The 15,968-nt window shown below is 37.0% G+C and overlaps 1 protein-coding gene across 6 annotated transcripts in view; it reads right to left on the reverse strand.

Annotated features, from left to right (window-relative positions):
• RIC1 (RIC1 homolog, RAB6A GEF complex partner 1) overlaps nt 1-15,968 on the reverse strand; it is a 144,155-nt gene that overhangs the window by 100,805 nt on the left and 27,382 nt on the right. For 5 of the 6 annotated variants that reach the window (XM_027549327.1, XM_027549326.1, XM_027549325.1 and 2 more), the window contains exon 2: nt 2,034-2,141. The exons of the other annotated variant lie outside the window; for it this stretch is intronic. In XM_027549327.1, coding sequence (XP_027405128.1) covers nt 2,034-2,141 — 108 coding nt within the window. The remainder of the gene's footprint in view (nt 1-2,033; nt 2,142-15,968) is intronic. 6 annotated transcript variants of the gene reach the window in all.

A 15,968-nucleotide genomic window follows, 5' to 3' on the forward strand; every position in this document is an offset into this window, starting at 1 on the left:
AGAGGCTTTTGAGTTCCTCTTCACTTTCTGCCATAAGGGTGGCGTCATCTGCATTAGTTGTCATCAAAATGGCTTAACCACATATAAATTTCTGACTGCTAAGTCATTGAAAGGCTTTGGGCTTGGGTAAGTCAGAATATTCAGCTTCTATGTCTAACAAAAACTTAAAATATAACCATCTGTTTTACAATGTTTACACAAGGATTAGTTTTGTAAATTTGCCAACTAAGCCTTTTTCTGCTCCATGTTTTTACCACCATCAATTAAAACACGTTAGCAGATTCTACTTCAGGTTATACCGAATTAGTGCTTTCTCAACCTTTTTGAAAAATTTTTACCTATTGTTTCACACATGCTATTCATGGGGAATAATTCATAATCATTTCACACTCTGCCTTAACTATTCAAATAACAACTGAGAAGAATTAACATCTGTCAGTTCATCATAAGAACCAAGGAAATGTACTTTGATTGCACTTTCATTTTAATTGTTTATGTTTGTGAAAAAAGTTCTGATGTGATAAGAGTCCATTTTAAATTTTCTAACTTTTCCTGACTACTAATTTCAGTGAGTTGAGAATACTATGATGAGTACTTAGCTGGGTAATGTCAACTTACATTGTATTCTTTTCACATCACTATAGTCATTCTAAAATAAACAATATGTTGCCATCTGATTCAATAGTAAAATAATGCACACTCCCATGTGCTTTAAAAGCATGACATTCAAAATTTATTTTTCACTTCTTTCATTCCGACACGATTTCATTCCTACACGATTTCATTCCTTATGCACTAGTAATAAAAATAATATGAAATGTCACAGTATAGCAATATGCATGGTACTTGAAACACAAAATTTATAAATGTTTCATTATAATTTATAGTACACTGAGCAGAAGAGTGAAGAGATGAAGCACCATATATGGTCACTGTTGGGAGTATTCAACTCAGATGCTGTCACTTGAAAGCAGCCATAAACAACATGTAAATAAATAGGTATTTTCAAGGAAATGTTATTTATGGATAGTAAAATTTAAATTTTAAATAATTTTCAACTGTCAAAAATATTTTTCCTCTTTGATTGTTTTCAATCATTTAAATATGCAAAACTATTCTTATAGTCCACATACCAACAGGAAGCAGAGTAGATATGATACATAGTTGGTAATCTGCTAAACCTTTCTATAGGAAGTGAGTAACTACTCAATATTTTTTATTTTATGGAGGCATTTTTGGATGATTAACCCAGTCAGTATTAAACAGCATGAACTGGAAAAGGATTGAAAGCAGAGAGATAAATTAGTGCAGTAGTTGAAAGGACAGTAAATGGAATCTAAGTACCTCATTTTAAAGCCCTTCTCTCTAATATATACTATCTGTGTAACTGGATAAAACTTAATTTCTCAAACCCTCAATACACTAATCTACTAGAAACGGCAATTGTATTTACTTTGAAGTGTTCATTTAAAGATTAAAAGAGATGATGCACATAATCTAATTATAACAACACTTTCATAGAAGGTGCTCAATAAATGTTAACAATGCTACTTCACAAATTAGGTGATGATGACAATGAAAAAATAGAATTTTAAAAGGTAAGATCAACCAGATCTAAGCACATTAATGGACCAGAGAAGAGATACAGAAATGAATTCAAATGGATATGAGAATGTTGTATGACATAAACACAAAATTTATCATTTTTGTGAAACATCCTTGGGAATAAAGGGAAGGATTCATAGTATAAATTTGAGAATACCATGTGAATATAGACGAAAGCTTAAAAAATCTGGATTAGACTTTAAGGAAAATGAGAGGAATAAAAAGAAAACAAAGTAGGCACCATTTAGGGATGGGAAGAAGTAGAAGAATCAAGAAAGAAGATATAGTAGGAGGAGTAACCTAAATAGAACAACTGCTATCACAGACAGTAAATACTAAAGGGTGTGAAAGAGTAAAAATATCTCACTGAAGAAAATCCAATTTAGATGCAATGTAATGATTTCATAAGAAAAAAAAAATCTACTTACTGACACAGCTATCATGGTACTATCTGGCCTCCATTCAGCTTGCTTGTAGGACCCAAACTGAGAAGATGATTTTGCAGGTTCCTTGTAGGTTACAATTAATACACTGGGCTGGAAGAAAAAAGCTGTACTTTATTCATGTGTCATAATAAGTAAATCTAAGATAACATCATGAAGTACTGACAGTATTTTAATAATTTAAGAAGTATAATAAAAGATAACATAACCTTTTCTAACTCAACATTAAAAAATGAAGATCATGGCATGCAGTCCCATCACTTCATGGCAAACAGAAGGGGAAAAAGCGGAAGCACTGACAGATTTTATTTTCCTGGGCTCCAAAACCACTGCAGATGGGGTCAGCCACAAAATTAAAAGATGCTTCCTCCTTGGAAGGAAAAAGCTATGACAAAACTAGATAGTGTATTAAAAAGCAGAGACATCACTGTGCCAACAAAGGTCCATATAGTCAGAGCTATGTTTTTTCCAGTAGTCATGTACGGATGGGAGAGTTGGACCATAAAGAAGGCTGAGGGCTGAAGAATTGATGCTTTTGAACTGTGGTGCTGGAAAAGACCCTTGAGAGTCACTTGCACTGCAAGTTAATCCTAAAGGAAACCAGTCAATCCTAAAGGAAATCAACCCTTAACATACATTAGAAGGACTGATGCTGAAGCTTCAAAACTTTGGCCACCTGAGTCGACTCACTGGAAAAGACCCTCATGGTGGGAAAGATTGAGGGCAGGGGAAGAAGAGGGTGGCAGAGGATGAGATGGCTGGATGGCATCACCAACTCAATGGACAAGAATCTGAGCAAACTCTGGGAAATAGTAAAGGACAGGGAAGCCTGGAGTGCTGCAGTCCATGGGGCTGCAAAGGGTTAAGACACAACTTAGCAACTGAACAACAACAATATTAATTCCTAAGTTTAAACAGTCAAGCAAATCAGATAAAAAGAACCATCAATAAAAACAATCTAAATAAGCCTATATCTATTAAAGAAATTAACCTGATAATTAATAAGGTTCAAAGACAGAAAGGATCAGCCCAGATGGGTTCACTGGTAGATTCTATAAAACACTTAAGAAAAAAATTATACAAAATTTCTACAATCTCTTTCAGAAGATAAAAGCAGAGAATACTAACTCCTTCCTTGAGGCCAGCATCACCCAATACTAAAACCAGAAAGACAAAAATAAGAAAATGACAAACCAGTATCTGTCATGCACACAGATGCAAAAATTCTGAACACAATAGTAGCAAATCAAATCCAACAACGTAAAAGAGAATTATATACCATAATCAAGTGGGATTTACTACAGGGCTTCAAGATTGGTACATGTGAAAACTAATATAATCAACCATCATATCAACAGGTTAAAGGAATCAACAGATGTAGAAAAAGAATTTGACAAAATTCAACACCATTCAGGACAAAAATTCTCAGCAAACTAGGAACAGAGGGGAACTTCTTCAACCTGACAAAGAAGATCTATAAAAGCCTATAGCTAACAGCATACTGACTGGAAAAAAACAGTTTTACTGATTAGATCAGGTAGGTACCCCCTTCCTTTTCAAACTCATACTGAGCTAATGCAATAACATAAGAAAAGGAAATAAAAGATACACAGATTAAGAAGAAAAATTCAACTTGTTCTTAGATGATATGGCCAAGCATACAGAAAATCAGAAAGAATGAACAAAAAACTTGTGAAAATAAGAAGTGATTACAGCAGGGTTGCAGGATAAAGTGTTAATAAATAAAAATCAATTGATTTTCTATATACTAGTGACAGATAAGTAGAAGTTTCAACATAAAATACTTAGGTACAAATTCAAAGTATGTGTAAGACCTATATGAGGAAATCTACAAAGTTTCAATGAACAAACGAAAAATCTTCATTTCTTCCCAACTTGATCTACAGATTCAACACAATCCCAATCAAAATCACAGCAAGTTATTTTATAGATACTGACCAACTGGTTCTAAAGTTTACACGGAGAGGCAAAAGATCCAGAACACTCAATTCAATATTAAAAGAAACAAACTAAACTGAAAGACTGACACCAAACTTCAAGACTTACTACAAAGACAAAGAAATGAAGACCATGTGGTATTGGCAAAAGAGTAGAAAACAGATCAATGCAACAGAATAGAGAGCCCAGAAACAGACACACACAAATACAGTCAACTAACCTCTGACAAAGGAGCAAAGGCAACAGAATGGAGAAGAGAAGGTCTTCTCAACAAATGATGCTGGAACAACTGGACATCCAATTTCTGGCACTAAAAAAAAGCTCCACAAGGTCATCTGGTACTTTGTCTGCCTTTGCTCTAGAATCAGCAACTTTTTCAGAAATTCCTGACTCTTTTAATTAGAAACAATATTTAGAAAACAAGACCTGAAAACAAGATGCTTACTGCTAGTGGGATGTCATTACCTTTAGGTTTCCTCAGAAAATACAGTAGGAAATATATGAACCTATACTAACCCACATATACACACATATCTATAAATATTTATTTTAATATACTCAAATGTTTATAAACAGAAACATATGTGATGATAATCAAGCACAATGTGCTTCATTCTAGACTTCACCCTTACTTGGAACTTTCTTCTGACAGTGAGTGCTTGGCTATCATTTCATACAATTAATTTAGTTCTCTGTTCTACATATGTGTATAGTATTTTGGAACTGCTAAATATATTCTCATAAAAAACAATTTTACCAAATAGAATACAGTTGTTATGGATAACTTCTTTTAATTTAGCTTGAGAATAACCAGTTACAACACCATTTTCCAAAGCTACCTAAGTTATCCCCTCAGAAGCTTTTTTCAATCTCTAAAAGTGAAATACAGAAGTTTCTAAGACACTGACAAAACTCTGAACACATTAAAACGGCTAGTCATTAGTGTTTGTACTTCAAATATCAATTAAAAGTTAAAAGCAAATACCTTGGTGGGAAATGACATTAGCAAAATGTCAGAATAAGTACTTCTGGGTTCTCTCAACCCCTAACAATTCAGGACAAATCCCCTTTTGTGAGGAATACAGAAACCAATTGAAAAGCACCTGAATGCTGGATGAACAAGTGAGAAGACTCATTAAAAACTGGTAGAGAAATTCAGGACACCTTCTCACCAGAATTCCTACCACTAACACAGTGCCGTACAATCAGGATGAAACCCTCCAGCCCACAGCTAATCCCTACAAAGGAAAAGGAGTGGTCTGTGTGTCCAATGCGCCAACCTTTCCACGGGGGCTCCTCAGAGGAAAGGCTTCTATCTTGTCGGTCTTGCATAAGATACTGTCAGAACTGGCATAATCAAGCTACCTGGGGGAGGACAGAGACCGTGGCTTGGAATAGTAGTCACCATCGCTATTCTCTACAGCTCAGTACAAGATTAGCAGAGAAGAAAATTCTAGCTCTCAGCTTCCCCCTGGACAAAGAAAGAATTGGTCCACATGTCCAAAACCCCAACTTTATGGGGTCTACTCAAACTAATGGGTTCTGTCTTATCTGTCTCAGCGTGCTGACAGGACCTGGAAATGTCTAGCTGTCTGGGGGCTAGCGAACACAGAAACAAGAGGTTTGGGTAGGCAGTTGCCATAGCTGCTCCCCCTGGCTAAGTACAGTCAGTCAGTTCAGTTGCTCAGTCGTGCCCAACTCTTTGCAACTCCATGGGCTGTAGCACGCAGGCTTCCCTATCCATCAACTCCCAGAGCTTGCTCAAACTCACGTTCATTGAGTTGGTGATGCCATCCAACCATCTCATCCTCTGTTATCCCCTTCTCCTCCTGCCTTCAATCTTTCCCAGCATCAGGGTCTTTTCCAATGAGTCAGTTCTTCATATCAGGTGGCCAGAGTATTGGAGCTTCAGCTTCAGTCCTCCAGTTGACTGGTTTGATCTCCTTGCTGTCCAAGGGACTCTCAGGAGTCTTCTCCAACATCACAGTTCAAAAGCATCAATTCTTCAGTGCTCAGCTTTCTTTATGGTCCAACTCTCACAACATGACTACAGGAAAAACCAAAGCTTTGACTAGATGGACCTTTGTTGGTAAAGCAATGTTTCTGCTTTTTAATATGCTGTCTAGGTTTGTCATAGTTTTTCTTCCAAGGAGCAAGCATCTCTTAATTTCATGGCTGCAGTCACCATCTGCAGTGATTCTGGAGCCCAGAAAAATAAAGTCTGTCACTGTTTCCATTGTTTCCCCATCTATTTGCCATGAAGTGATGGGACCCAATGCTATGATCTTCATTTTCTGAATGTTGGGTTTTAAGTCAGCTTTTTCACTCTACTCTTTCACTAAGCATACAGTAAGTGGATAACCACTGCCCCGCCACAACCATAGTTTCTCCCTGTGGAGCTACAGAATTAGTTCACAACTTCAATGCCTTAACTTTTCTGGGGGCTGCCCAGAGTGCAGGGTAGGGGTGGGGTCGGGGTGGGGGTCTCTCTTGCATTCCACTGAGCAGTGATGATACTGACATAATTTATCCACAAAGGAGTTTATGAGAATAGAGACCAAGGTTTGGGCTAGCGTTGCTCCTCCTCCAGCTCAGCACAGAGCAACTGGATTAAAAAGCCCAGCTCTTAGCTTCTCCCTAGGGAGGGAAACAGTTAGATGAAGCATCAAATGATCCAACTTTTTTAGAGGAGGCCTGAAAAATGGCTTCAGTATTACTAGTTTTGATGCTCTGAGGGGATCCAGCATAACCCAGATACTGCTGCTGCTGCTGCTGCTGCTGCTGCTGCTAAGTCACTTCAGTCGTGTCCGACTCTGTGCGACCCCATAGACGGCAGCCCACCAGGCTCCCCTATCCCTGGGATTCTCCAGGCAAGAACACTGGAGTGGGTTGCCATTTCCTTCTCCAATGCATGAAAGTGAAAAGTGAAAGTGAAGTCGCGCAGTAGTGTCCAACTCTTTGAGACCCCATGGACTGCAGCCCACCAGGCTCCTCCGTCCATGGGATTTTCCAGGCAAGAGTAGTGGAGTGGGTGCCACTGCCTTCTCCAAACCCAGATACTAGGGGGCTGCAAAGAACAAAGTAAGCCATGTGGGACTAGCATAAAGTTTTGAGATGCCATCGGAATCTCTGGCTGAGCTGACTGGTAGGGATCTTCTACTATATGAGGCCAATCCATTAAGACTGGAGAGTTGCTTGCTTTGTCTAATGCACAGATACCAACAAAGAGAGTCAAGGAAGATGAAGAAACAGGCAACTATGTTCCAAAGGACACAGGATAAATCTCTAGAAAGAGACCATAGTGAACTAGAGATTTATCATTTACTGGACAGATTCAAAATAACCATCACACATGTATTCACTTAAGTGAGGAAAACAATGCATGAACAAAGTGAGAATTCCAACATAAAATACTAATTATTAAATATATACACACCCACATATGTGTATATACACCCACACACACATATATGCCTGCCAAGCAAAAATCATAGAGCTAAAATATATAATAACTGAAATAAAATTTCACTAGAGGGGTTCAACAGGAAACTATCAAGCAGAAAGGTCTAAGAAAAGTGATCAGGAATCACTTAGTTACAAAAGCAATGGGAATTCTCTGGCAGTCCAGTAGTTAAGACTGCACTTCCAATGCAAGGGGCATAGGTTTGATCCCTGGTTGGGGAACTAATATCCCACATGCTGTGTGGCACAACCATGAAAATTAAAAACAAAAACACAAAAGCATAAGAAAAAAAAGTTAAAAAAAAAAATCTAAGGAACTTGCCAGACACCAACAAGCAGACCAATTTATGTACAGAAGAAAAAATGACCAGAAACTTTATTCAAAGAAATAATGGCTGAAAGCTTCCCAAATCTGAGGAAGGAAATGGATTCCCAGATCCAAGAAGTCCAAAATACCCCAAAGAAAAGGAACTCAAAGAAATCTCCAATGAGACAAATTAAGATTAAACTGTCAAAAGTCAAACCAAAGATGGAATTTTGAAAGCACAAGAAAAAGGCAACTTCTCATGTACAAGGGAATCACGTGACTTTCTCAGCAAAAACTTTGCAGGTCAGAAGGAGGATATATTCAAAGTGCTAAAAGATAAAAGCTGTCAACCAAGAATACTATAATGGCAAGCTGTCTTTCAAAAAGGAAGGAAAACTAAAATATTTCCCAAATAAACAAAAGTTCAGGGAGTTCATCACCACTAGACCTACTCACCAACTCTTCAGGTTGAAATGAAGACTCACTAAACAGCAACATAACAGCATAAGAAAGTATAAAATTGGCTGGCACAGGTACAGTAAGTACATATGAACATTCAAGTTGCAAACTTCCATCAATATGAGGCAAACTGTAGCTTGCCCTCTGTCTCTCATCTCCCACCTTCTCTCCCTCCTCCCATCAGTAACTCTTCTTGCCTGTTCATGCAACGCCAGCCTCTGTATGCCAGCTGTTGTACTGTACTGCTATACTTTTCAAGGTACTGTACTGTAAGATTAAAAATACTTTATTTTTTGTTTTTTACATATCCCTTGTGTGAAAAGTACTATAAACATATAATGAAGTCAGGCAGAAAGAGAAAAACAAATATCATCTATTAACACATATCTATGGACTCTAGAAAAAGAGTACCGATGAACCTATTTGCAGGGCAGAAGTAGAGAATGCAGGAAGGAGAGGGTGGGATAAATTGACAGAGCAGCACTGACTGACACACACCACCATGTGTAGAATGTATAGCTAGTGGGAAGCTCTGTATAACACAGTGAGCCCAGCTCACTGCTCTGTGATGACCTAAAGGGGTGGAATGGAATATATGTATACTTATAGTTGATTCACATTGTTGTTCAGCAAAAACTAACATAGCATTGTAAAATAATTATCCTTCAATTAATTTTTTTAATTAAAAAAAAAAACCTATTATAGTACAGTATCACACAGCCGATTGTGTTAGCTGGGTACCTAGGCTAACTTTGGTGGACTTAGGACAAACTGGACTTATGAACTTGCTTTCAGAACACAACTCATTTGTATGTAGGGGACTTAGGCTACCCACTCCAATATTCTTGCTTGAAGAATTTCATGGACAGAAGAGCCTAGCAGACTACAGTTCATGGGATCATAAAGAATCAGACATGACTAAGTGACTAACACTTCAGTAAGTTCCGTTCAGTCGCTCAGTCATGTCGGACTCTTTGCAACCCCATGAATCTCAGCATGCCAGGCCTCCTGGTCCATCACCAACTTCTGGAGTTCACCCAAACTCATGGGCATCGAGTCAGTGATGCCACCCAGCCATCTCATCCTCTGTCGTCCCCTTCTCCTCTTGCCCCCAATCCCTCCCGGCATCAGGGTCTTTTCCAATGAGTCAACTCTTCGCATGAGGTGGCCAAAGTACTGGAGTTTCAGCCTCAGCATCAGTCCTTCCAATGAACACCCAGGACTGGTCTCCTTTAGGATGGACTGGTTGGATCTCCTTGCAGTCCAAGGGACTCTCAAGAGTCTTCTCCAACACCACAGTTTTCACTACTATAAATATACAAATACAGAATACTGTAATGGTGATAGGTAAATTTCTTTTAATCCTACTATAAAAGTTAAAAGACAAAAATATTAAAATAACTATACCTAAACCAGATCACCTGACCTGCCTCTTGAGAAACCTCTATGCAGTCAGGAAACAACAGTTAGAACAGGACATGGAACAACACACGGGTTCCAAATAGAAAAAGGAGTACGTCAAGGCTGTATATTGTCATCCTGCTTATTTAACTTCTATGCAGAGTACATCAAGAGAAACACTGGGCTGGAAGAAGCACAAGCTGGAATCAAGATTGCTGGGAGAAATATCAATAACCTCAGATATGTAGATGACACCACCCTTATGGCAGAAAGTGAAGAAGAACTAAAGAGTCTCTTGATGAAAGTGAAAGTGGAGAGTGAAAAAGTTGGCTTAAAGCTCAACATTCAGAAAACAAAGGTCATGGCATCCGGTCCCATCACTTCATGGCAAACAGATGGGGAAACAGTGCAAACGGTGGCTGACTTTATTTTTTGGGGCTCCAAAATCACTACAGATGGTGATTGCAGCCATGAAATTAAAAGACGCTTACTCCTTGAAAGGAAAGTTATGACCAACCTAGACAGCATATTAAAAAGCAGAAACATTACTTTGTCAACAAAAGTCTGTCTAGTCAAGACTATGGTTTTTCCAGTAGTCATGTATGAATGTAAGAGTTGGACTATAATGAAAGCTGAGTGCCGAAGAATTGATGCTTTTGAACTGTGGTGTTGGAGAAGACTCTTGAGAGTCCCTTGGACTGCAAAGAGATCCAACCAGTCCATCCTAAAGGAGATCAGTCCTGAGTGTTCATTGGAAGGACTGATGTTGAAGCTGAAACTCCACTACTTTGGCCACCTGATGTGAAGAGCTGACTCATTTGAAAAGACCCTGATGCTGGGAAAGATTGAGGGCAGGAGGGGAAGGGTAGGACAGAGGATGAGATGGTTGGATGGCATCACCGACTCAATGGACATGAGTTTGGGTAAACTCCGGGAGTTGGTGATAGACAGGGAGGCCTGGCGTGCTGCGGTTCATGGGGGTCACAAAGAGTCAGATACTACTGAGCAACTGAACTGAACTGGAAAGATATATTAATACATATACATTAATTAATATAATTAATTCACCTATTATAGACCTATATGTAAGACCTGATCCATCAAAGTTCAGGATACAGGAGGAAAATCTTCTGTGGTCTTGGATTAGGAAAAGATTTCTTAGATAAGATATAAAAATCATGACTCACAAAATAAATATTATTAAAACTGACAAAGTGATCCTTATAAAAATTAAAAAACACTTTAAAACACTTTAGAAAACACTACTAAAAAGAATAAAGACATGCTACAAACAAATTAAAAAAAAAACAACAAGGAAATCATATCTGCATCAGTGACTTGTATCCAAAACAAATGAAAAATTCTTAAGAGTAAAAACAAAATTCAATTTTTTAAATAGTCAAAAATTTAAATAAAATTAGTGTTGTATTTTAACATATATATACAAAAATATACTGATATAAGTTACTGAATAAATGAAAGCAAAAGGACAGCTTTCTTACATTAGAGTTCCAATTAATAAATGTAAAAGGAAACAGGGATGCAAAGAATTAGATAAACACCACATAACAGCATAATAGCTGCAGCCAAGATCCAACAATGGACACTAAAATCAGCAAGCAAAAGTTGCAGGAAAAACAGGATATGCACAATATCTTCTCCAAGTTACAATAACTTTACAGTAGAGAAAACTGGCAGACAAGAAGTGATCAAGGTAAAGGTCAACAATACAAAGACATATGAACATCATGAACTCTGATATAATACTGAGAAGGACATTTTTATGATATTTCTGCCAAAAATACATAAGCACATTCCATTCATGAAGGAAAAAAAACAGAATAAACAAGCTGACTGATGCTATAAATAAACTGAACAATATTCTTCCAGAGGATCATAAAAGACAAGGAAAACTGAACAACTGTACTGAATGGAAGACTAAGGGGAAATAACAACTACATGCAATGTGAAATACAAGTCTAGAACAGAAACAAATCATCTGTAAAAAAAAAAAATTGGGGAAAATTTCAATGAGATTTATACTTACTGTACACATGTTAATTTCCCCTTTACAATGATGCTAAGTGAAAGACACACAACAACCAAAAAACAAGTACATATGTATGATTTCATTTATACAAAATTTTAGAAAATGCAAACTAATCTACAGTGAGAGAAGTAAGCAGATGAATCATTGTCAAGAGATGAAAAGCAGTGGGAAGCAACTATAAAGAGACAGGAGGAAACATATAGTGATAAAAGATGTGTTCATTATCAGGATTACAGTGGTAGTTATATGGGTATATATGTGTCAAAAAATCAAATTTAAACTACAAATATGTACAATTTATACATATGTCAATTATACACTAAAAAAAGTTGTTTGAAAGTTAAAAACAAGTTGGTCTTTTGAAGAACTAAAGGGAAAAAATACTTAGGCCTACTCAGAATGGATTGCAAAAGCCTAAAGAGAAACATGAACTATGGCAAAAGGTAAGAGGGACAGAAAGAAGACAAAAACAACAAAAATTGATTGTAATTTGTTTCGCAACTAAAATGAATACATGTAAGATACAAGTTAGCATAAATTCTACATTTTTGATGATTTATGGATCTTTGACCTATCTGAAAAATTATTTAATATTGATTACCAAGAAGGCATTAACCAATTCAATAAGAGGGCTTTGAAAACAAAAATGTTTCTATTGTTATAATCAGCAATGACAATAATTTGCCTATTGGATTAATAAAGGTAAAAGAGTCAATCAGAGTGACATTTAATCACTAAATTAAAATCATAGCTATGTTTTAGTATTTGCTAATTTTTAATTTCTATTTCAATGTTTAAATATTTCATAAATTTTTCGATTCTCAAAATGAATAATTCTGTAATTTGGAAGTCAGAAAGCACACTAAACCTGATGTTTTTTTTTTTTTACTCTTTTTGGATCCACACTGAAACAAAAGAATAATGTACAATAACATGGGCTTATGAAACTACCAAGTTTTTATGTAAAGCAGACAAGCAGCAGTCTTCAGTCTCACCTCTCTTCTTCTCTTCATTTTGCATAAATGTAAGTAATAAATGTTTTAAATGTTAATAAGTACCACTCTGACTCTGTAGATAGCAGAAATCAACACGTTTAAAGGCCCCCTCAATTAACTGTTGACTCTACTAAAAAAAAAATTCTTTTTCTGGTACTGGAGGTTAGGACATCAACTTATTTTTTGGTGGGAGACATGATTCAATCTATCATAGTCTCCCTTTGTAATGCTCCATAATAACTGAAAAGTAGAATACTAAGAGTAAATTAAAACATCCTATGACTGTATGTCTTATTGTATTACCCATACTAACACTTTCCCATCAAGCTTTCAGCAAGACGAGAAATGCACTGTCCAATATAATACATACTAGTAACACATGACTACTGAGCACTTGAAATGTGGCCAGTTTAAGGAATTTATTTTATTTAATTCTTAATAAACTAAGAATTTTAATAACGTGACCAGCAGTTTCCATGCTGTATATACCTAAGTAGGTTCTGTAGAAACTAGTGATTATTTAAAGGACTAGAGATCCATTCAGCTGCAAAAATCCTGTGTTGAAGTTGAACATGTGTTTTTACCATAGAGCTTTAGCAAATCTTTATTGGGCTGATGTACACTATCAATCTTCAATAGATACAGTATGTATATTTCCTAAGTCTATTTGATTAAACAACTCATCTTTCACAGTATAAAGAGCTCCTTATACCAGCCTTCAGGAAATTCTACTTTTCAAATAGTTATAAATGTATATTATGTCTGATAAACTAAATATTATCAACTTTTAAAGTCTATTTTTTTACTTTTTATAGTGTCTAATTTACCAGGTTTCTGTATATTCAGAGTTGTGCAATCATCCATATAATTCCAGAGTATTTTCAATCACTTCAATAAGACACTCTGTATCTACTAGTAGTCATTCTTCAATCCCTCCCTACCCCCCAGCTCCTAGCAACCAATAATCTACTTTCTGACCTATGGATGTGACTATTCTGGAGATTTCATATAAACAGAATCATATGATTTGTGGCCTTTCATATCTGGTCTCTTTCATTTAGCATAATCTTTTAAAGTTCCTCCATGTTGTAGCATGTATCAATACATTATTATTATATGACTGAATAATATTCCCTTGTATCTATATACCATATTGTGTTTATTCATTCATCTATTGATGGATATGTGGTCTGTTTCCACCTTTTAGCTACTGTGAAAAGCACTACTATCAATGTTCATCCACAAATTCCTGATTGCACACCTGTTACCAATCATTTTGGCTATATACATACGAATGGAATTGCTAGTCATATGATAACTGTGTTAACTTTTTGAGGAACTGTCAAACTGTTTTCCACAGTGACTGCACTATTTCACATTCACACCAGCAGCCCATGAGAGTTCTAATTTTTCCACCTCCTTGCCAACACTTGCTATCTTTTTAATAGTATCCATTCTAGTGAGTATGGTAGTATCTTGTAGTTTATTTACCATTTCCCTAATGAATACATCATTTTGAGCCTCTTTTCATGTGCTTATTGGCTATATTACATCATTTTGATGAAACATCTATCCAAACCCATTGTCTATTTTTTTAACTGCGAACTCCAACTTTCAAGAAGTAATATTCCAGTATCTGTCTTAAATTGATTTTTGGGGTCCTATATGAAAACTCACCATAAATGGTGATTAGATTACTTAATCAGCTCAAAAAGGTCTACTCAGCCCACATATACTAACCAGGAACATAGTATAGTGGTTTAGAATATAGGCTCTGAAGTCTGAACACAAGGTTCAAATATCTGCTCTGCCATTTAATAGCTTTGTGAGCTTAAACAAACTATTTGTCCTATGCTTCAGTTTCTCTATCTTTACAATAAATCCAACAATAGAACCTACCTCATTGGTAGGTTCTGCAGAAATTGAATAAATAATACGCCACTTGGCAGAATGTTTAGTACTCAATAAGCACTGTGTGTATGTTAGTTGCTCAGTTGTGGCCAACTCTTTGCGACCCCATGGACTGCAGCCCACCAGGTTATCTGTTGCTGTTTCATTATTTTAACATCTCAAGATTACATTATTAAACATACTACAGAACAAAACTCCCAACTGCTTCCTTGAAATAGTTTATTTGAAACGCCTACTTAAGACACCAATAACAGCCTAGCTTAATCAAAAAAGACACCTGGAGGAGGGCATGGCAACTCACTCCAGTATTCTTGCCTGGAGAATCCTGGAGACAGAGGAACCCAGTAGGTTACAGTCCATAAGGGTCACAGAATCAGACATGACTAAAGCGACCTCACACGCCCTCGTGCAGTCAACAAAGACAAGATCAGTCCAACTTTCTGGCAATACAGGGCTTGGACCACCAGATACCTGAAAGGGGAAAAGAACCAGACTGACTAGAAGTGGGCACATGAACTTTCTGGAATGATGAAAATATTCTGAATCCTGACTGGAATAATCATTATATCAGTATATACACCTATCAAAATCCACTTAAGATCAACACTTCACTGCGCATCAAAAGAAGTCCAAAAGTAAGTAAATAGGCCACCATTTAAGTATATTTAATGCTATTTACAAAAACAGAGAAAATTACGAATGTGTTTTAGATGATTTTCAAAAAAAAGGTTTTTCTGGTTAACTACTGACATTCCATTAGGGTAGACACAGGGCACTTTTATCAGTAACATGCTGCTTCTTCTACTGATATCATGTCACTGCTGCTGCTGCTAAGTCACTTTAGTCGTGTCCGACTCCGCGTGACCCCATAGACAGCAGCCCACCAGGCTCCCGCGTCCCTGGGATTCTCCAGGCAAGAACACTGGAGTGGGTTGCCATTTCCTTCTCCAATGCATGAAAGTGAAAAGTGAAAGTGAAGTCGCTCAGTAGTGTCCGACCCTCAGCGACCCCATGGACTGCAGCCCACCAGGCTCCTCCATCCATGGGAGTCTCCAGGCAATAGTACTGGAGTGGGGTGCCATTGCCTTCTCCGATCATGTCACTAGTGATGAGTAATGAACTTCACGCTTCGAACATTCCTCAAATTTCAAAGTGCAACTTTCCTTAAGGGCAGTACTGTGACTGATGACCCAATCTCAACATCAATGCTCCTGGCATCCAACTGAGATGCTCACATTCCTGTACAGGAAGAAGATAGCCAATAATCTGACTATTTTCTTTCTTTTCTATACACAGTGAGTAACATTTCAGAAATCCCTGATTCCCACTTTCAAGTTCTTAAAATCAGGGTGTTTCTCTCCTACCTTGTTACTGTT

This window comes from Bos indicus x Bos taurus, chromosome 8 (assembly GCF_003369695.1).
Source record: "Bos indicus x Bos taurus breed Angus x Brahman F1 hybrid chromosome 8, Bos_hybrid_MaternalHap_v2.0, whole genome shotgun sequence".
Lineage (NCBI taxonomy): Eukaryota > Metazoa > Chordata > Mammalia > Artiodactyla > Bovidae > Bos > Bos indicus x Bos taurus.